Source organism: Periophthalmus magnuspinnatus, chromosome 1, assembly GCF_009829125.3.
Source record: "Periophthalmus magnuspinnatus isolate fPerMag1 chromosome 1, fPerMag1.2.pri, whole genome shotgun sequence".
Lineage (NCBI taxonomy): Eukaryota > Metazoa > Chordata > Actinopteri > Gobiiformes > Gobiidae > Periophthalmus > Periophthalmus magnuspinnatus.
Window position 1 is genome coordinate 11,071,140 of NC_047126.1, and position 21,677 is coordinate 11,092,816.

Genomic DNA, 21,677 nt, shown 5'->3' on the forward strand with positions numbered 1-21,677 from the left:
TTTTGAAATTGTGTTTATTTGGTCAGCGTAATTGGGTAAGCCTCAAGTTATAAATGACTGAAATCGAAAGGATGTACTGTAGTGCAGCTAAGTATATTATGCAGGCAGCAAGTCAGTCACCAACAAATTTTAATAAGCAGTACTTATAAAATGAATGACTGAGACTTCCTTTCTTTTCCAGGGTCTGAACTGACCCTTGTTTTACTGTAGTTTCCAAGCCATTTCCTTTGGCACACATGAACAAATGTATATTACAAAATGGAAATTTTCACAGCACTATCAAGGCCTGTGCTGCCCTGTGTCATCTTAAAACTGGGCCTATAAAAGAAGCACATAGGACTGCCTTTACTCCCAATACTGTAAAATAAAAATTATATTTGTCAAAATTCCTTTACCCACACACATTAACCACATTTTTGATACGAACCAGTGCTTTAAATCTAGAGAATAATGCACAAGTCACTATGTTTCTAGCTTTGATCAGTTTGTATGTGATCCAGCAATGACAAAAGAGTTGTAACATCAGATATTATTTTTACTATAGGAAAAGACCGTGTATCTTGGCTGTCTGTTTGATAGTGATAGAAAAAAGCACTTGGAAAACCCAAAGTCCTTTATTGTGGTGGGACCTAGTTTTTATTTGGATAGTGCCTTGTGCTGTATAGCAAAGCAGTGCAGTTGGTACTTGAATCAGCTTGGTAGTGGTTAGTGTTTGTGTTAATCTTCTAAATTAATCTAGTGGGTGTGTAGATGGGACTTGTAAAGCATGACATTATGGGCATGGCTCAGATCTCCCACAGCGACAGTAAAGAGACACTTCAGGTCGAGGTCTCTACCACTGCTTTTCCTACAGCGTCCATGGAGGTCCACTTCTGGCACCGACAGCATAAAATCTAGTCCATGTTTGCTTTTAGTCACATGTCATAGGAATCATAGCCAAGATGGTACTATAGAGTATAGTGGGACAGCTGTGACTATAGGGATCTATGACCTTTCATTTAAAATCAGCTACCATTTAAACACAGACACTCTTCATCTAAATTATAATCATAGGCTTTAACATGTTTACATTGGAAACTCCTGATTTAGTACATCGAGTACATACTATGACCTGGAAGCCTCCTCCTGAATTGGCACAAATGATCATAAACTGTACTTTTTAAAGCAAATTTAAGCAATAAATTAAACATTTTATAATACCATTATAAAATCAATAATGTTGAATTGCATTGTGATACAGACGTCAAATAGATGTTCCTGTCTTAGCGATGCAAAATGCATCAGCCCAGCCCTTCTGTCAAATGTTAGAACCCATTGTGCCCTGTGTGTCAAAAAGTTTGCTTACCCTTGGTATAGATGAAGTTGCAGATGGGTGTAAACATTGTGTTTTAATATTGATTTTCAACTTAAACACAGACTCACTTATGCGGCAGGTCAAAATATTAATCCCTGAATAAAAAGTATGACACAAATACACATTTAAGTCCTAATTTAAAATCACTACAACAGTTTGTTCTGGATGATATTCAGTGTTTTACTAGAAGGACAACCTCCAACTTTGATTCTCCAAGTACGGCCCAGATCAGTAATTTCTGGGATGGTTGGAGGAAAATCGGTAAACAAAAGCAACAGAAAAATGAAGAAAAGTGTGGGAATCCTGTTTTGGGAAGAACTGAAGGTTTGTTGAGAAAAAAAGCAGGAGGAGCCTCGGGTTTATAGAAGAAACAGGGGGTAGTTTTCTCTTCAGTCACTTTCCATCCCAAGCGTCTTCCCTTTGTTTGGCTGCGAGACGTTTTTGCTCTGAACAAAAAAAAAGAAGAAAACATCAAATTAAAACTTTAACATTTAAAAAAAGAACAATTCTTAAATAGGATTCACATTTTAATATAAATGATGAAAGTGGTTTTCTTTGCCTGTATACTTAAGTTTAGCTTGTGAAGGTAAATGGGCTGGTGTGGTGAATATAAATCAGTTGCCATCACGCTCATAGTCATCACATTAATTTGCATTGTCAATGTTCATGCTTTAATATCGCCCACTAGTGGCAGCAACCTTGCAGTACAAATAAGCGTGGGGCTTTTCTACACGGATTTTGCATGTTCTCCACTTCCCATTCATGCACAACAGGCAAAAACCTCCAGAAAGCTCAAAATCTGAATACGTTTCCCTGGGCACTGCCCCATCAACCTTGAAGAACAATGAAGAATATGTAATAGTTTTACCTCTGGCCTCTTGGAGTTTCTTCCTTTCTGCCTCTCGCTGTTCTTTTGTCAAGTTGCTCTTCACTCCCAGAGCACCAATCACAAGCTTACGAGCTAGGGCTGCACTGGTCTGAGGTCTCTCCTTGACAGGTAGGAGGTAGTCTTCAAATCAAATAAACATTTAAAAATAATTGTAAAAAAATTATATAATAGTGTATACATTACAAAATGCACATTTTAGTAATATAAGATCAATATATTTATATTACTACAGGTCTCAACCATACCAGAGCAACTTCTGGCTTTGGCCTTTGTGGCGGAGGATGATTTGGACAATGGGCGGACTTTCATTAGTGGGTGTTTAGATCTAAGTGCTTCCCGAGCTGGAAAAAAAGTGATTTACAAAGTATCTACCAAATGTTCTGTCAAAAACATATCATAATACATACACACGTTTAAATTGTACCTGCTAAAGGGCTTGAGAAGAGGCCGAGAGCTTGCGTTTCATCAATCCACTTAATGTCTAAGCCTCTCTGTCTGAAAGTTAAATTTAATTACAATTCAAGGCTTCAGTTTCAAATTAAGAAAATTGACTACTACTTTTTAACACATACTGGTTGGTGTGAAATAATTTCAGCAGGTCTTCTGTCTTGAATTCGGAGGGAAAGTCATAAATCTCAACAATGTGGGACATCTCATCCTCCGTGAGGTCGATGTCATCGTCATAATCTCGGTTCATATTGTAGTAATCAAATCTGGAGTCTTGGATCGACGTTTTCACTTTTCCATCCTTTATTGAAAGCTGCAGAAATTTTAGTATAAAGAAACATCAAAACAATGACAGCAATTCCCAGTAAACTTTATGTAGCGTAAGGAATATGAGAAATGTTACGAGAGTATATGTGCAGACGCATATGTACATGTCAGTTATTCTGAAGATGTCTGATTAAACAACACATTTCTACAAGCTGTCTGTCAGTTTTCTTGGATGTAATACTTTATATTGTCATAAGAAAGTATGAAGTGAATTCACTCACTCATCAAGTGATACTGTAAAAATCACATATTCAAGACAGAATTGGATCTTTCCTAAGTATAATTAAAAAGGTCTTGATCTAAACAAGAGCTAGTATAAGACCATATGGGTTAAGGTTAGGTAATATTAAAGCAATGATTATTAAAGTGCATTTTTATATCATTGTGGTATTAAAATTTGTATAATTTAGCCTCACCTCTTCAAGCAGGTGTGGATCCAGACACTCTCCATCGTCATTGAACATTGTGTCCCAACTTTCTTCTTCTCCATTTTCTCCCTGAGCTGTGGTTTCCTCCAGCCATGATGTAACATCTGCTTTCACATCTGTCTCCTCAAGCTGATCATCGCTTTGGGTTACTGTACCCTGTAGCCTCTCTGTGTTTTCCTTGTCATTATGTGCATCGACCGTACTCTCTCCTTCTCCAGATGCAGTGTTCTCTGATGCTCCAGCCTGGCTCTTCTTGTTTCTCGCATTCTTCCGGGCTTTGTCGGTGTATCTAGGCCGGGTTTTTGGTTTACCATCTCCCTGTGGTTGGGCTTTGTCTTTGGAGGACTGGAGACGCTGTTTGTGGGTGTACAGGGGCTGACTTGGCCGTTTGGTCTTAGAGGATGGTGTGGGTGAAGCTTGTGCTGCAGAAGGTTCTTCCTTTGGATTCTCCAGCTCCATTGTCCAGCCTGTCTCAAATTTACAAACGCAGAAGTAAGGAAAAATACTTTGTTGCTATTATTCATAACATTTTAGTGTGAATAAATTCGCTGTTGGAATAGTCATTGCACAAAGGAATATTCAATCTAACTCCTAGGAACACAACATAGACGTCCTATGTGGTTACATAGCCCTCTTGTTTTGGCTAACGCTACAAAGAATGCTTCCGTAGATTTTTTCAGATGTGACATTAAATGCAAGCTTTAAACAATATAACCTCAACTTATTTCAAGTTATTACGTTTTTTAGTGTTTCCAATAGCAGTGAGTACAGATGTAATAGCTTTTCACCATGGTTTTCACTCACCTATGTTTGGTTTGTTTAGCTGCAAAACGTCGCATTAATGACGTAAAAAGAAACTAAGCGCAAGGCGTTGTGGGAAATGTAGTGCAAGTGGTTAACTGATAGACTAATTATAATTTAAAAAATCGCGGTGTAAATATTGTCTGTGAAGTTAATAACAGACTGAAAAGGGCTAATATTAAACGTGTTTATTATTTCAGGTAAATGCATACTTCAGAGGAACTATGTATACACTTTTTTATACTAAAACTACAAACAGAAGGCACTTCCGTCAACTTCTACGGCTATTGGTCAAAATACAATGATTTTCGCTGATTGGGCAACCGCCCTCCACTTACACAAGCTGTTTCAAAACATGACTTGTGTAAGGTGAAAAAACCACAATGAAATTATATCATTCCTGCGGAAAAGGGAATGCTCTGACCAGTTAAGACGACACATATGCACTGCGGGTAAGAAGTGCTTTTATCTTTTCATGCAGATTTTCCTGTGATTATGATCTGGATGCGATACAAGACACTGACATAGGAGAGCAAATATGCATTTGCACCGATGTATGTGGTTTATTTTATTGAGGCTGTATGTGCTGTTGTAACTTGTGTTTTTATGTTATTACACTGTAGCAGACATAATAGCAAATTGTCACTGTTGAGTAACCTATTATGCCCATCACTATCATTTGACCATTTGACTGATAAAACTGATTTGAGTTTGTGCTGTATTTAACTAGTTAACTAGTATTTTTATCCCTGACAGAATACAATCATGTGGTGCTGGCTTCTTCTGGTTGGCCTCTGTCATCATGCCGCTCTCACCCAGGGGTCCGAGCCCCTGTTTCGGGATGTAACCCAGTCTGTGCTGCCTCCAGACAGGCTGCACAACCCAACACAGCTCAACTATGGGATGGCAGTAACAGATGTGGATGGGGATGGGACCATGGAAGTGGTTGTAGCAGGGTAAGTGTTTTTTTAATGGGCACTTATTATACCTACCTACAATGAACCCTCTATGGCCTTCTATGGGTTTTATATATCTATAAAAATATATTTATTGATTACCAACCAAATGCTTCCGTATGCCACCAAGCTCTACTTAGTGTATTGTGAATGTCCAGCTATTGTAAATACTTTCCCTTCTTTCAGATACAATGGTCCTAACCTGGTCCTCAAGTATGACAGTGCCCAGAACAGGCTTGTAAATATAGCAGTGGATGACCCTAACTCCCCTTATTACGCCTTGAGGGATACAGGTGGGAATGCCATTGGAGTCACTGCTTGTGATGTGGACGGAGATGGACGTGAAGAGATTTACTTCCTCAACACTAATAATGCATATTCTGGTAAAGTATTCAATTTAATTTTTTTTCTGTAACAAATTAGCTATTATTGGTATTATTATATTTCTACATTTCAGGAAGGGCAACTTACTCCGACAAGTTATTTAAATTTCGCAATGGGCATTTTGAAGATCTCCTCAGTGATGAGATCAATGTCCGTAGAGGTGTCGCTAATCGCATGGCAGGTCGGTCAGTGGCTTGTGTTGACAGAAAGGTAAATAGTCGCAAGCACATTATTTGATTGTCCCAAATCATTTTGCAATGACTGCACTTTCATATAATAGGGAACGGGGAGGTACTCAGTCTATGTTGCAAACTATGCCAGCGGAAATGTTGGGCCACACGCTCTGATAGAAATGGATGAGACTATGAGTGACGTGACCAAAGGATCTATAGCTCTCTCTGATGTAGCCGCAATAGCTGGAGTCAACAAACTCACAGGTAAAAACTCAGTGGTGTGGGTGGTAAAATGTAAAACTATATGACTGCATTTATAGGCTGTGGGGTAACTGTGCACACTATGCAGGAGGCCGTGGTGTTGTGGTCGGCCCCATCCTGAACCAGGTGAGGTCTGATGTGTTCTGCGACAACGAAAATGGAGCAAACTTCCTCTTCAAGAACAATGGAGACGGAACATTTGTGGACATGGCTAAAAAAGCAGGTTAATGTTACACAGAATCTCTTTAATTTGGTTATGGTTTAGAGAGTACTTTTGATATGGAGTTTTGTGTTGATAATAGGTGTGGAGGACAGGTACCAGCACGGCAGAGGAGTGGCTCTGGCTGACTTCAATGGTGATGGAAAGACAGACATAGTCTATGGAAACTGGAATGGACCACACAGACTTTATCTACAGGGCAGCAACTCAAACTTCAGAGTAAAAAAGAAATAAAGAAATGCAGTATTATTGAGTTTGAGTACATGTATCTATATATATATATATATTTTATTATTAATATGTTTTGTGTACAGAACATAGCTACTGGAGGATTTGCCAACCCCTCGCCAATTCGAACCATAATTGCTGCTGACTTTGATAATGACAAGGAACTAGAAGTGTTTTTTAATAACATTGCATATAGAGGCAATGCACCTAACAGGGTTTTCAGGTAATATTATTAAATTTTAAAAGTTGGAACAATTGTACTTGAGCTGATTTGTTAAGCAAATTGTATACAGAGCAGTCCATAGTATTTATCCTTGACTTGGCCATATTTGCTTTCTGACACAAATTTGAGATGCTATCCGTATGTTACTTAGATAGTTTATTAAGTAAAAATGAAATACTAATAATTATACACATGAATATATTTTAATAGATTTTATTTTCACACTTCAGGGTCTCCAGAAAGATCAATGCAGACCCTGTGATTGACGAACTAAATGTGGGAGAAGCTGCAGAACCACAAGGAAGAGGAACAGGTATTTGACTTGGGGAAAGATTTAATAAAAATAAATATCTCACTATTCTGTTCACAATGAAGGCTCTGAATTAAACAAATAAAAAAAAAATTTTCATCATCATAACAAATCATGCATTATTCAGATTTTCTATTAGTAGTATTGTATATTTTATTCAGTTATTGTACAGTTTTTACATTGTAGTCTTATTGTTTATTCAGGAGCCACAGTCACAGACCTAGATGGTGATGGGCAGCTGGAGCTGTTTATCGCACATGGAGAAAGTGCCCAGCAGCCAATATCTGTTTTTAAAGTCACACAGGTGAGTTATTATTATTAGAAATAAAAAATAAATAAATAATAATAAAAAAGATCATTGTTAAAGTCAGTAATTAATACTAGGCCAAAATGGTCTATGTCCCGGTCACATTTTCAGTTTGACTTATAGTCAGTTTATCTGTTACAAAACAAAGTCTCTCCATGAATTTCTTATATAATTATTCAGTCTACACTTCTTTTGTTCATCTTTTCACCATTTTGTTACTGTATTTCTCAGCAGAGAATAAACTGACTCATTTTGGCACTGATGAACATTATTAAAATACTGATGAAATTGTATGGAAACATGTTAAAAAATGTAAACTGTACAAGTAACCTTTAGTATTTAAGTTAATCACATGAGGCCATCTGTGTTTGTTCATTGTGAAAAGATGGGGGTAGGGATTCTACTTCTGTTCTTCATGTGAATGTATTGTATGTGTACATTCTCATATAAAAGAATAAGTAAAATTAAACAAAAATAAAAATACATCTGACATTACAGTCTTACAACATTGTGTCTCATTTTGTCAGGGCTCGTCCCATAACTGGCTGCGGATCATCCCTCGGACTCAGTTTGGGTCTTTCGCACGTGGAGCCAGAGTGACCGTGTTCACCAATCAGAGTGGAGCTCACACACGCATCATTGATGGCGGCTCAGGCTACCTCTGTGAGATGGAGCCTGTGGCACACTTCGGTTTGGGTATGTTACCTCACCACTTAAGGCATTCCTCAATAAACCCCTAACTATGATCCGTGTTGTGATGATGAAATAACAGACTGCATCATGGGAGTACAAACAAGGGGAGATCATAATGAAATCTGGATGAGGTTTAATCTGTAGAATAATGAGATGATTTTGTGCAGTTTTGTCAAATGAAAAAAGAATAATTGCAACTTATTTTATTTATTATTAAGCCAAAATTATGATTTTTTTTTAGGGTTATTTATTTATTTGTTTGTATGTTGTAGGGACAGTCACTCCTGCAACAAATACAACAATACAAGTGCAAAAGTACTATACTAAAGTACTAAACTAAAAGTTTCTATCTGTTGTCTCTAGGCCAATAACAAAGAAGCAGTAAAACAGTAAAAAAAAACACAAGACACAACTCAGAACAATAGAAGTCTGAAAGCCTTTAACTGCCCACAGACTTGGTTTATGTAGTCCAATGCTGCAGTTTGTTTTAGTTACTTAAAATACGTACTTTAATTCCTTTTGTTTTGGATACAGGAGGTGATGAAGTGAAGGTCCTGGAAGTGTCTTGGCCTGATGGCACAACAATGACTCGCTCTCTTCAGCCTGGAGAAATGAACTCAGTGCTAGAAGTCGCTTATCCAAGAGATGGAGCAATGTCGGTGTTAGCAGAGGACACACAGGTAAGAGCAGACTTTTGGAATAAGTAGGGTAAATATTGAAAGCAAAAATAATGACGCAAATGAATCCATCTTTAGTGCGGCCAAGATTTTACTGTCAAGAATGGCCATTGTGCTGGTAAGAACCCCCTCAAGTTGTAGTATTATATCACTCAAATAAGTACGTTTATTACTTTCTATTTTTTACATTTTGTTATGGCTTTATGTTCTACAGGTATTTGAGGATGAGAATGCTAAGGTTTTTGAAGATGTCAAATTCTGTGTATTTTTTTTTTTTACTTTTGTAAAAAAAAAAAAAAAAATTCTGTTCTTAGAAAATTGCTTTTTGCACTTCATTTTGGAATTCAAACTTTTAAATTGTCATGAGTAGTTTTAATGTTTTGTTCATTTTGTTCAATTATTTTCCAAATGTGATGTGCACTAACACTGATAATATAGTTGGTATTACGTTACAAAATGTACAAATGGTGATGTTGATTCAATACTACATTTGAAAAGTACTTTTACTTCTACTTTACTTTACTACTGGATGACATTATTTTGTAGTAATATTAACTTCCTCTCTTGTTTTCTCCTCTACATAAATGCAGCTCTGGCTTCATTTTACAGTAGCATTCACTCCTCTGTTCCTGAGTATGAACCACTCTTTCATATATATTTGCTCCTATGTGCCTTGATTGTCTCTGTAGTTCTTTGCATTTTAACCCCTGATCTTTAAATTGCTATAAACTGAATGTGAAGTGGCTAACGTTATGTTGGTTTATCAGCCGTTTGTGTTGCTTCAGACGCTGTGTGACAAGTGCATGGACTGAAGAATGAACATTTGAAATGCATGAACAAAACAAAGATGCAAAGTGATGAAACAGCATTTATTTGACAGTGACTATATGCAGGTGTTGTGTAATAAATAATAAACAATATGAAAAAAATCCTTCAAATGCCACCCAAATAAAGAAGACATTCTCATTTGCAAGTGTTTGGCAGTTGTATCTTTGGAGATTTGTTCAAACATTGAGATGGGTGGATTTTTCTTACAGTAAAGGAAGACTTGTGGACCCATCACTGATTGGTGCACAGTGTCTTTTTGCATAAAACTAATTTAGGAAGCACTAGTCTCATAATATGAGACCGACTTAATTGTGCAGATATTTTCATTGAATAGAGGCTTTATGGAAAATCTGCTACATTATAAACATACTAAGAGACATTCATTTGCTACACTGTTCAGAAGGGAAGCAGAATAGGGACTTAAACTATCATCAGGCTCTGGGTAACAGAAATGTCCTTAAAGGGCATTTCATAAAAACTCTTTTGGACAATATTTGAGTGAGGTATGAGGTTTGGTGAGGCTAGTGATCTCCCGCTCATCACTCCTTAATATCATTTAATTCACCAGTGGAAATTAGGAACACAGGCAAGACAATAATGGTATGGTCCCACAAAGTATCACCAGCAGTCATTCATTGGATAGTCATCCTTCACTTTTTTGACATTTGACACTTGCATCTTTGAGGTGTGAGTAATTAGGACACGATCAAATCACATACAAATATGTGAACTCATTTACCAGTGATTGCTTTGTGTGAGCAGCCCAGAGGAATGTATGGCCTACAATAGACATGAAAACAGTGTCTTCAGCACTCCTTAAAAGTGTTGAGGATGATGAAGTTTTGAATGTCCCGTCATCGTGTGGTGCTGCCGGACACAGAGCTGCTACTGGAGCTGGAGCCACTGGAACCTCGGTCCTCATAAATGGAGATTTCAATCTGTGAAGAGCAGTTAAGGCAAACTGACAGGAGATACATGCAATGTTTCTGTTTGAAAGTAGAGATGAACTGATGTGTGTGTGTGTTTTTTTTTATGGCCAATGCCGATACTGATTGTTTAGAATCCAGAGAAACTGATGGCTGGGGTCTACTACTATATAGGGCCAATTTTGATTGTTTTTTCCAACTTACATCATTTCAATTTACTAAAAAACTCATCCACAGCCCTTTTTACCATAAACCTATAAAAGAGCTTTACAATCACGTTTATATGTGGTCACGTCAAGTTTTATGCATATTCTTTGGAACAACTTAGCACATCGGCCAAACCAAATATTGTGCTAGGGATAACCGATACAGTAAATAGGCCAAATATGAGCAAACCAATATACATCTCTATACATATACATCTCTCTCTTTGTAAGGATACAACTCGCATTCCTCGTTCAATAGGATCTGTGATGAGCAGGCCTCTGGGAGCGTAGATCTTCTCATTCTGCTCCTGGATGTACTTAGCAATTTTCTTCAGTACCTGGAACCAGAAAGGGAGGAATGTGACTTATTAAAATAATTAATAAATTAAATAATAATTAAAATGGTTCTCAAGACAAGTATAACCAAGTGAACTGTGTTTATAGTCAAAGATGTACAAATGTTCAAAGATACAATTGGAGCTGTAATGTTTTATAGACCACATTACCATTTCCATTCTTTTGGAAATTAGTCTACATATGTAATCTTTTGGAAATTATGTTGGTCATAAATATACTATACATTTTTTTTCTAATAGTGACTCAAAAGTGTCATTAGATTTAGTGATGGATTGGCAACAGCAGGAGTCTGTCTGACCTTCTCGTAGCGTGTCTCCATGCAGAGGAATATCAGGTAGGCGGTAGCACAGGCCAGACAACCCTCCAGGTACGACTGCCCGCCGATCTTCTCTGCCTCAGCATAATAGTTATTGAGTGTCTTTACAGTATCCTCAAAGAGAGACCGCTCAATCTAAAGACACAGAAGACATTTATATTTGTGCTGCTGTATACAACAAAGCAATAACTGCTTATGGAGGAAGGCTATTCTCTTAATTTCAACTGTTAAGTAAAGACACAAAGAACTCAAGTTTTGTCTATAATGAAAATAGAAGAACACATATTTAAAGATGCACTTCCACTTGTTTAACGTATAAGCTTGTTTCCATGGAGATATTATTGCTTTGCCTTACAGTATGACATTAAACTATCTAATCTATCTTGCATTTATTCAGTTACAATTGTTTTTATTACCTTGAAAGACATGCAGTCACAGTGAGCTTCACCTACACGTATCTCCATGGAGATAAATAAGTTTAATGCCATACCATGAAACATTCTGAACAAAAACTTTACATCTCCATGGAAAGAAACAGGCGGCAGGCAAAAATTACACAGTGTACCTTTAGCACTTTTCAGTCAGAACTTTTTTGTTGAGGTAAAACATCACAAAAAATGTCGTAAACAGTGACACTTCCGTAGACCTATTAGCACTGCTGCCAGCTGGGTTATTTTTATGAACCTACCCTCGTCTCCAGCTCAGAGGGAAACTTGGTCTGAAACTTGCACGTCGTCCCCTCACTGTAGTCCCTCTGGATGAAGACTTTGTTGGCCAATGATGCGCTGTGCCTTAACTCCTGCAAGTTGTGGAACTGTGCACAACAAAAAGTTTTTTAGACAAGCAGATATGGGCCTATCCCCTTACAAGACCCCCCCCCCGGCCCACATGGACTCCCTGATCCACCTGACACTTGTAATGTGTGCAAACAGCAGCTGATGTTGACGGGTTTGAAAGTGCACCGTAGGGATGGGCAAAGCAAAATATGATCGATCACCTTTGGAATGGCTCCAAGTTTTGGACATACTATCCCGTCCCACACACACACACACACCCACACACCCCCCCACACACACCCCCACACACACACACACACACACACACACTGTCTCCAATGGTCTCAGAGGATGTACATTTTACTACACCCCACAACAAATCGATGGAGGAAAAAGACTCGGAGTAATCGTCCAGTATCACACACACAAGCTCGTTATGCATGGGACCCGAGGCTGGTTCTGTCCGTGGTGCTGAACGCAAATCTTTTGTGATACTACAGCGCGTTGTGATCAGTGCTCCCACGGTGCACTGTCACCGGATTAACTGGGTGTCTCTCAACACAGACAAAATCATCTGTTTTTATTCAGGCGACTTGAGAGAAAAAAGGGCTACGTTTTAAGAACCATTCTGCGTTACAAATGGGCGTAGGTTAAAACAAATCCATGTTTTCTGTGTGTGCTTCAACGCTGGGTGCGCTGCGCTCACAGGGGAATACATGTGATAATGTAGGACAGAGTCGTCCTCATTCAAAAGACCTGCATTTGGATCATCATGTTCCCCCCATTGACCCACGCGCCCTGACGCTGCTTTTTTAAATTCTACACAATTTAGGCTCGCGACAGTTAAGTTACAGAAATAATAAATCACAAGAGATGTCTGTTTTTACCTCTGTCGCCATGTTGCCATTCGTGTCCGCTGGAAGAGTCCTCGCACGCGCTGAAATCGCTTTAGTGGGACTGAGCCAGTAGGCGGGACCAATGCAGCATACGCCACACACGCGACTTTCTAAATCTGGCATTTAACTGTTTACCCTTTAAAGGGGACATATTATGCAAACTTGACTTATTCATCACTTTAACCATGTAATAATGGCGTCCCCTCATGATAAGCCTACTCAGATTTCTATTTAGATTGATTCATGCATGTTTGATTTATCTTGTATTGTTCTGCATTTAAGGGTTATGTGCTCAGAAAAATCACTGTTTTCACGTACCCCCTATCTCCGCCCACTGGCTTCTATTTGTGATTTAAAAAAATTCAGCATCTTGGTCATACATGTTACTTTCTATAATATCACATAGCCACTTTTAACAATAACGTTTTTCCACAATAATATGTAAAAGAAAAACTTCTGCTTGCCACGATAAAATAAATCTAGGAGGTGAGGCCTATCAAGCCTTTAATCAGAATTCAGTCAGCTTGTTCCTATTACCAATAAAGTTTAGAACATTATTGATACTTAATGATCCATGTATGTTATAGTTTGATACTAAATACTTGAGAGAAAAAAAGCATTCTGTTTAAGTACAAATCAGTCAGTGTAGAGAATTTTTACTTGTCCCTTTAAATAAGCCTACCTCGTTCTGTGGAAAAATGTTCACACAGGTTAAATATAGTTATTCAAAATGATTTATTGTTAATTAATGACAGTTAAAACATAAACCAGTGGCAATATACACATAAAATAATAATTAGGCCTTTGTCAAATGACTTGTACTTGCCTGCATTTTAAATTAAATATATTAGCTATGTAATAGAACATTTAAAGACACGATTACAATAATAGCAGAGCATATAATTACAATCATCCGTCTCTGAATCATGGGTAAAATTGTCCTCCAAAATTCATGGGTAAAATTACAGCAATGGCATCGTTTCTTAAAGTCCTGCTTAAGAACATGACGCCTGTTTTAAGTGGTTGTCCTGTCTATTTATGGATGTAAATAACCAGTGGGAAATACAGCATCCTCTTGTGCTTTTATGCTCCATATAAAATGATGGGTAAAGACAAAAATGGCTCCCCTAAATAAAAATATAACGATGCCTTAAACCCACAAATCACCCATAAACACATTCAAAAATACCAAGCCTGTAATGAATGATAAACTCACGGAAGATAATCATAGTTATGTCACACTCCATTTGTGCATCTTAATCCCCTCAGGCGGGTGAAGCCACAGTCAGAAACAGAAAGTCCAAATGCACAGACCAGGCTGGTGGACAAAACAAGGTAACTGTTGCTTTTTTTTAAAAAGGTTTTAAAACTTGTACAAAAGTTAATATACACTGCATTATGAGTGCAGATGTATGTATGCTTTTTCAACCATTTACCCATCATTTTCTGAATTGAAAGCCGCAATAATTAAAATAATTACACTTGTTGGTACTGTTTTGTTGCTGCACTGGGCAATCGATTATGATAAATACAAATTAAGAGGCCCCCACATTACGGAAAGCACTTAAAAGCAAAATCACTGACAAATTAAAACGCAAAACCCCAAATATTGGATATACAGACTTGCAATAGACCTCTGCACAGCAAAGGAGGAAATGACCAGGAAACCATTTTGTTCAGTAGTAGGTCCAGTTAAAAATGCACACACAATACCATACCAAAAGCAACGTAAATATTAAAAAAGGCAAAAGGGATGTCCAGTGGGGTGTGATTTGGAACAGAAAAGTCTTGTGTAAAACCGCAGTATACACAGTGAATGACTGACCACTGGGTGAGAAGATGAGTCTCATTGTAACTTGACAAGTAAAGAATTACAGGTGGCACAGACAAACACAGTCTCTCTTTGGGCCTCTGGAGCTGAAGATACACAAATCATTTTGTAAATAAAGGGCTGATATGAGAAGTTATGAACTGAAATGCAGCACTCACCAGTTGCCCCCATAGAAGATCTCAGCACCTTAAATGAACAGCATCGTGAGCAGAAGCTGTTGCCACAGTTACTGCAATTTCTCTGTGACAAGAGACACATGTTCAAATAATAGCTTTAGGAAAAGGACATCTTGATGCAGGTTTTGGTTCTCACCCTTTTCTTCAGAACTGAGAAGACAGCGTTACAGCTTGAACAGTTTCCTTTTGATAAACAAACATACATGAATATAAGTACAAGATGTAAATATAAGATGCAAAAAATGTAAACCTTCAAATGATGACTGATGTGATAAAGATCTGACCTGTGCTGGTTGCAGGGTAGCGCTTGCGCAATCTTTCGGTTAGCTTTGACACTTTACTGCGAATGGGCTCATTACGACTCAGAAGACCATTTTCAGAAATGGTGTCAAACTCCTGTGCACCAAGACCACTGTCATCATCTTCCTGTGACGGAAAACACATTTATAAATACATAAACACAAAACAAAACAGTATGCATTTTATACGGCTTAAAAAGACACAAATTTATTTAATGAAAATAGATACTAATTTTATATATATATATATATATATATATATATATATATAAAAAGGTATTATAACCATGTATATAAATATTTGAGGTATTCACTGAAATAAGCATGCACTAAAGGGCTGCCAGAATACTTAGACTGAGCATGTATTTTTTTTTATAATGGATTACAACATACTAACACTCGCAACTACACTGGACTCAAATAAACTACTCACCTGCAGAGAAACTGAACCCTCCTATTGCCAAAAGACAGCAGAAAAAACACCATTGTGAGGTTTGCGAATAAAATAGCATAAAGATCTAAGGGAGTATACCGTGTACAAATAAATAATACTTAATTTTGAGGTCTTTAGAAACATCCACATTAAACACACAAACTGGGTGCTATTACAAGGTTTAAAAAAATATTCTTTACCTCAATAGCATCTTTGAAGTCATCATCAGGCTCCGCCTCCTCAGCTTCCTCAACACTTCCAGGAGACAAGTCCTTTAGTAAACAAACACAGGTTAAATACAGGGCCATTTACTATCACAGGCCTTCTTTGAGATCACAATAATCGAGGCCTCGGTTCATGTGATTACAGCTGTGAAAAGAGGATTCAGGGGAGGGGCAAATCTGCGGTTCGTATGGATTTGCATTATGGTACAGGATTGATGCCCACTCAGCCAGGGATCAAGAGTGTAAGAGGCTTAGTGTTACGGTGATTTTAACATTTACAAAACAAATTGTTCACACACAGTACATTTCTGCTCATACCTCCACACTGGTTGGTGTGGGCGTCCTTTCTATCAAGTGACTGTGGTCCTGTTCCTCACATGCCCCCTCACAGGGATTTGATGACCCCATTTGGAAGATACTTTTCAAGTTTATCAGAACTGTAAGCAACAGAAACAGTTTACCACTTATTTTTCAAAATAATAAAATAATGTGATAACATTATATGTTGATATAAAAATTACCTCTATAGAAGTCATTGTTCCAGAGAAAAATGGCACTGTTGAGACATGCCAACACCCAGCCCAGAGGAGTAATGTAGAGCAAATAAACCACGATCAAAAACCCTCCGTAAAATCTGGAAATGTGTAAAAAGGAATGCAACATTTACAATGGATATTCAAACAGAACTGGCAAAACAGGTTCTCAAACAAACCTTGATGAAGTAGTATGGTTGTCCCAGTAGAGGACTTTGTAAACAGCCTCTGCAGAAAGACAGGCTGAAGACAGCAGGTCATCGAGGTGTTTTAACCTGAGAGCAAAAAACAAATGTGCATATTGAATGAATGAGTGTGAATGGTCTGTCAGTACGCTCTGTCATATGTACATTAGCTGTCCCACATAGCGATGGACTGATATGTCGGGCCAACATTTGCACTTTTTTTGCCTCAGCCAATACTTGGTTTGGACTCACCAGTTTCTGCATGAAGCTCTATTATAACACTTTAGTACAATGATGGCATTCACAAAATTAGATTACACAGCTCCATTATGTTCCACCACTATTATTAGTAAAAGTAGGGTTGTGGATGTCTAAAAATATTTTCTATTGAGATTATCTTTGTTTATTATAGTTTACTTTATATACTTTTTTACTGCAGAGCAGTAAAAAGACAATATTTACATTAGTTTTAATTTAAAATCAGATATTTTTGTTGAAAATTATCAAAATCAGCCCTATAAAATCGGTCATTGGACTCACACAGCATTGGCCATGAAAAAACACATATCGGTTGATCTCTAGTCCCACCACACACACCCAGACTGCTCCAGTGTTTCTTACAGATCTTTGACTTCCATCATGGCCTCTTGTTTTGTGATGTGCACATTGTGCAGGTCCCTGCGGTGCACAGCATGGTAGCGCCTCCTCTGGAGCTCTGCTTCTGACGCTCTACCCATGCACCTGTCCTGCAGGTAACCAAAGGCAGCAGGCAACGACACGGCCACCACTCCCACTGTGAACCAGCCCACTAAACACAGGAAGACACAACCACGATTATAGAATGAGCTTAGACCTCTTATACAAACACTCATCTGTCTTACCTTCATTTACAGTACAGAAGAAAATATTGAGAAATATGCAGACAAGCAGGGAACACAGCGGCATCCTCCATCTAGAAAAAATGTATTTAATGTTTACAATTAAAATGTAGAAAGAGCTTCAGTTACAGATAAGTATGATATACAGCACACACCCGAGCAGGAAGCGAGTCAACTCCAGAGCATCTGCCACAGGCTCCAGGAACAACACTATCCTCTTATAGGACACCACCATGTTCAAAAGGTCAAAGTTCGGGGTAGAGCGTGGACTCCCTAGCTCAGAGGGGTCAGGAGAGCCAGCTGTTTCTTTAGACAGTGAATGGACCAGTTCTCCTCGGTCTGTGGGACCCTGCAAAGGGTCCTGGGACACTCCTGAGCTGTGCATTACTGTTCCTGGACAGATGACTCAAAGTGAGACTTATATGAAGTAACAAATAGGTAAATATTAAATAGAATAGATGTCAACACCTTAACTAAGACAACACGAATGTAAGGACAAAGGTTTAAGTGCATTTCAGGTAATGCTTTTGCATGTTATAGCACCATGATATCTGTAAGTTGCCAATGTAGCATTTCTTTTGTAAATAGGACTTTAGTATCAAACAGCCATCAGAAAAAAGTCACCTACGCATGTGTACTGTTTATAGCAAATATTGATCCAGTAGCTATTTGCAATGAAAGCAGTGAACCATCACGTTGTTATCCAAGATGATGGTGAAATAAGTGAACCATGTAGCCTTATATAGTGCGGTTTGGTAATGACATTGCTCCGACTTACCCCGAGCCGGGAGAGCAACCCCAGCCAGTTTACGAACAGACCAGCTGCGAAGACTCAGGCCAAATAATGTTGTCCAGAGGAGACAGTCTGCCGAGAAGAGCCGCCTCCTGTTTCAACCACACCAAACATGACAGCAAACAGGCTCTAAACAGCACAGAATACAATCCACGGACCAATAAGATAGTTATCTCAGGTTAACAACTTTAAACATCGGCAAAAGAGCGCAGTTATCAGAGTTAGCTTCGTTGTTAGCTTTGTTTTCTTACAGCTTCACTTCCTACTTTAACCCAGGCTGGCTAATCGAGAGCAGAATGGAGAAGGATTGATCGGCGCTTTACCACAGCAAACGAGCAATTTCCCCCACTGAACATATTATTATAACTTACTGCAAACTACAATACACATGTCCACACATTTCCAAAACGTCACAAAAAATAACATGTCTTAAAAGTGTGTATATATATATATATATATATATATATATATATATATATAAAGAAATATGTTTTGATTAACTGAACAAAACTGATTCAACAACTCTGATTATTAAGAAAAAACTAGGCACGAAAATCCAGATTCTTAGTTGTACAGTATGTTTTATTTAAAAATAACAATACAGCAACATTATTTACAAAGCAAAGGTCCATCGTGAATTAATAGAATAGTACATGTCTGTGAATCCTCCAGTCCAATTACCAACAATTATGGTCATGCATTTGCCCAACCCTGCGACAAACTGAGCAGGTATATCAAGACCAAGGGCCAAATCTACTTTTAGGTTAATCAGCATCTACAATGAAAGGATTAATTAGATGTGAAATGTGTGTTCCAGATGATATTACAGCATTCCATTAGTCTATGCTGAATTGCGATAGGGTAGGTGAAATTAATACTGTGCAAATTCGAGGTTTGGTATCGACCCAACCTCAGATAATTGATATGCTTGATCATTTGTGTATCTATATTTTCACCATTCTTGAATTTTTTGTTTTATTTTGAGGTGAAGGGCGAGGACCTATCCAATTTTATGGGACCAGAGAATGTTCAAGTGACAAATTGTCCATGTAAATCTTGTGGCTAGAAAATTCAACTGACAAGTTTTATAAACACTCAGGAATTACAGACTTAACCATAAGGCAGGTTAAAACATCTACCCCCTGCTCAATAATAAAATATAGACTTGTTAAAATGTATCATGTAAAAAGGTCACATGCCCTCTTCATGTTAGACACCATTTTGGGGACTTTTTATAACCATTCCATTTATAACCAAGATATAATTTTTTTAGTTTTGAATTATTTAATGCTATGCCGACAGTCCTAAATCTTCATTTTGGTGAAACCATGAATGCAAAAACTGCCTTCTGCCCCATCTGCTGGTTTAACATCTGAAACTGAAAACAAACAACCAATTCAGCTTCCTGGTATATGCAATATTTTGGGGACTTTTTCCATTCAAAACATATATTTTGTTTTCAGAAACCCATAGATAGAATCTGTCCCTGGTAAGCTGAAGTAGACGGTCACCTTCTTGTCTATTCTTCAACTCTGCAGCTGTTTGTTGTGTGAACGCTGATGAAATTTTAGTCCACCACAGTTTCTAAAGGATTTTCCACAAAGCCCACACACATAGGGCTTCTCTCCTGTATGGATTCGGAAGTGTCGAGTTAGAGCTCCTGAGTGCCTGAAGGCTGTAGAGCAAACAGAGCACTTATATGGCCGCTCTCCTGTATGAATACGAAGGTGCGTTTTAAGATTTTCCATGCGGTTAAATTCACGGTTGCATTCTGGACACCGAAAAGGGCTGCAGCCAGGGGGGTAGAGCTGGAGTTTAGTCCGTTTACCTCCAACCGCTGGGACATAGATACGCTGGCTGAGTTTCTGCTGACATTGACCATAGTGGCGCCTTAGCAAGCTGGGCAAAGGGAAAGTCTGGCCACACAACCTGCAGGTGTGAAGACTTGATTTGGCGTTACCCTGATTACGACGGACAGGACCTCCATAGATATGAGGGGGACGATGTTCTTGAGATGGAGCTTGATGATCAGTCCCATGAACTGGAAAGTCCGCATTAACAGATGAAGACTCGAGGGCCAGGTCTAGATTGAAGTCCATATTTGAAGGATGACCTAGAGAGGAGAATAATTAAATATTTTCTATGATCATAATCTCTTATAATATCACATAGACTTAATAGCACTATACTGGTGCTGTAATGGTTTTAGGACTTACCACGTGCTTGACTATGAGCTGATAATGTCTCATTTTGTTCTTCACTTTCATAATGAGACCCTCCTGGTGTCCACTCTTCCAGTATTTCTGACTGAAGTTGTGAAATTACTTCCTCTTTAAACGAGTCTACCAGAAAATTTGAAGAAATTAGTTCTTCCTCTGGTTTCTCCAGCTTGACTTTGACCAGCTGACGTGCAGAATTGTCAGGAAAAGTCACTGGTAGACTGTGGGCTTCGCTTTTCTCACCAATACAGGGCGGGTTATTATTTTTTTCCACTTTCACGGCACAATATAGGGGCATTTCTTCATTGGTTTCTGGAAATACAAACAATGATTAAATAAGATATAACCAACCAGTGTGTTCAGTGTGTGCACAAAGCAACACATTTTCTCCATGGCAGAAGATGTGTCAACGCTTTTGTGAACGTGTGAACAATGTGTGAAATATGAAACCCGCCATGTTTGCCATAATACATCTTCTAATTTAACTCTTACCAACTTACCTGTGACATTTGATTTTTTGAGAGAATTTTTAGTCTGCGTAGCTTCAACACATGCATTTGCCAAATGAGTTTCTTGTCCATGTGATCCTAAATCAGCATCATCTTCGCTTGTATCATATTGTGCGTCTTTTTCGTCCTCTTGATGCACGCTGGACAGAGGCTGATCAGCAGAATAAGTCTCTTTTCTATTTTGGACATCGTTGTCATCGTGTGTTGTTATATTTAATGCAGAGTCGTCTTGCACAAGTTGGTTCATTTTAGAGGCATTATTTCTACCTTTACCACGCACAGAGTCTATTATAGCTTGGGCTTTTTGTAATTCTTCCTTTAGCGTCTCATTCTCCTGTCGCATCTTGTCATACATGTCCCCAGTAGCAACAGACATCAATTTGGTCACCTCGAGAACTGCGATTTCCACCGCTACCTCAAACGCCCCGTGTATGGCGGACGTGAGGTTCTCCCGTAGAGTCAAAGGCATCTCAAACCCAGTATTGAGAGAAGAGTTTAAGAAATTAATCTCATTCTTAGCAGCAGTGGTCTTCATTGTTGCAGATCCATATACCGTGCAGTCCGAGTGCAGCACACAACAGCTCACTGCTCCCTTTTACGTTCCTGTGGTGAGT

General features: G+C 38.3%; 5 protein-coding genes across 6 annotated transcripts; 1 reads left to right on the plus strand and 4 right to left on the minus strand.

Annotated features, from left to right (window-relative positions):
• Positions 1-113: 113 nt before the first annotated feature.
• Positions 114-4,314, minus strand: r3hcc1l (R3H domain and coiled-coil containing 1-like). The gene is made up of 7 exons (XM_033968731.2): positions 4,250-4,314; positions 3,434-3,912; positions 2,816-3,003; positions 2,668-2,738; positions 2,489-2,584; positions 2,223-2,363; positions 114-1,800 (listed from the first exon to the last, which is right to left on the minus strand). The coding sequence occupies exons 2-7, from the start codon at positions 3,902-3,904 to the stop codon at positions 1,748-1,750; spliced, it is 1,020 nt and encodes a 339-aa protein (XP_033824622.1). The 5' UTR covers positions 3,905-3,912; positions 4,250-4,314; the 3' UTR covers positions 114-1,747.
• Positions 4,315-4,559: 245 nt separating this feature from the next.
• Positions 4,560-9,541, plus strand: crtac1a (cartilage acidic protein 1a). Its single transcript, XM_033976107.2, has 14 exons — positions 4,560-4,698; positions 5,003-5,202; positions 5,389-5,585; positions 5,660-5,796; positions 5,867-6,023; positions 6,109-6,243; positions 6,323-6,459; positions 6,555-6,691; positions 6,922-7,004; positions 7,205-7,305; positions 7,836-8,004; positions 8,536-8,681; positions 8,757-8,796; positions 8,893-9,541. The coding sequence occupies exons 2-14, from the start codon at positions 5,012-5,014 to the stop codon at positions 8,898-8,900; spliced, it is 1,638 nt and encodes a 545-aa protein (XP_033831998.2). The 5' UTR covers positions 4,560-4,698; positions 5,003-5,011; the 3' UTR covers positions 8,901-9,541.
• Positions 9,531-13,047, minus strand: golga7ba (golgin A7 family, member Ba). Its single transcript, XM_033968743.2, has 5 exons — positions 12,975-13,047; positions 12,000-12,125; positions 11,294-11,446; positions 10,875-10,976; positions 9,531-10,444 (listed from the first exon to the last, which is right to left on the minus strand). Exons 1-5 carry the CDS (start codon positions 12,984-12,986, stop codon positions 10,361-10,363), a joined length of 477 nt encoding a protein of 158 aa, XP_033824634.1. The 5' UTR covers positions 12,987-13,047; the 3' UTR covers positions 9,531-10,360.
• Positions 13,048-13,701: 654 nt separating this feature from the next.
• zfyve27 (zinc finger, FYVE domain containing 27) lies at positions 13,702-18,628 on the minus strand. 2 transcript variants are annotated; one of them, XM_055223585.1, is made up of 13 exons: positions 18,321-18,617; positions 17,698-17,935; positions 17,546-17,616; positions 17,286-17,472; positions 16,659-16,754; positions 16,468-16,580; positions 16,265-16,383; positions 15,923-15,994; positions 15,723-15,743; positions 15,275-15,416; positions 15,127-15,173; positions 14,973-15,054; positions 13,702-14,900 (listed from the first exon to the last, which is right to left on the minus strand). In XM_055223585.1, exons 2-13 carry the CDS (start codon positions 17,925-17,927, stop codon positions 14,830-14,832), a joined length of 1,251 nt encoding a protein of 416 aa, XP_055079560.1. In that variant the 5' UTR covers positions 17,928-17,935; positions 18,321-18,617; the 3' UTR covers positions 13,702-14,829. The 2 variants fall into 2 exon arrangements, with proteins under 2 accessions (XP_055079560.1, XP_033826764.1); XM_033970873.2 differs by lacking the exon at positions 15,723-15,743 and having other exon boundaries at positions 18,321-18,628.
• A 272-nt stretch (positions 18,629-18,900) lies between these two features.
• On the minus strand, positions 18,901-21,677 carry LOC129456256 (zinc finger protein 311-like). The gene is made up of 3 exons (XM_055221882.1): positions 21,055-21,677; positions 20,552-20,866; positions 18,901-20,448 (listed from the first exon to the last, which is right to left on the minus strand). The coding sequence occupies exons 1-3, from the start codon at positions 21,596-21,598 to the stop codon at positions 19,862-19,864; spliced, it is 1,446 nt and encodes a 481-aa protein (XP_055077857.1). The 5' UTR covers positions 21,599-21,677; the 3' UTR covers positions 18,901-19,861.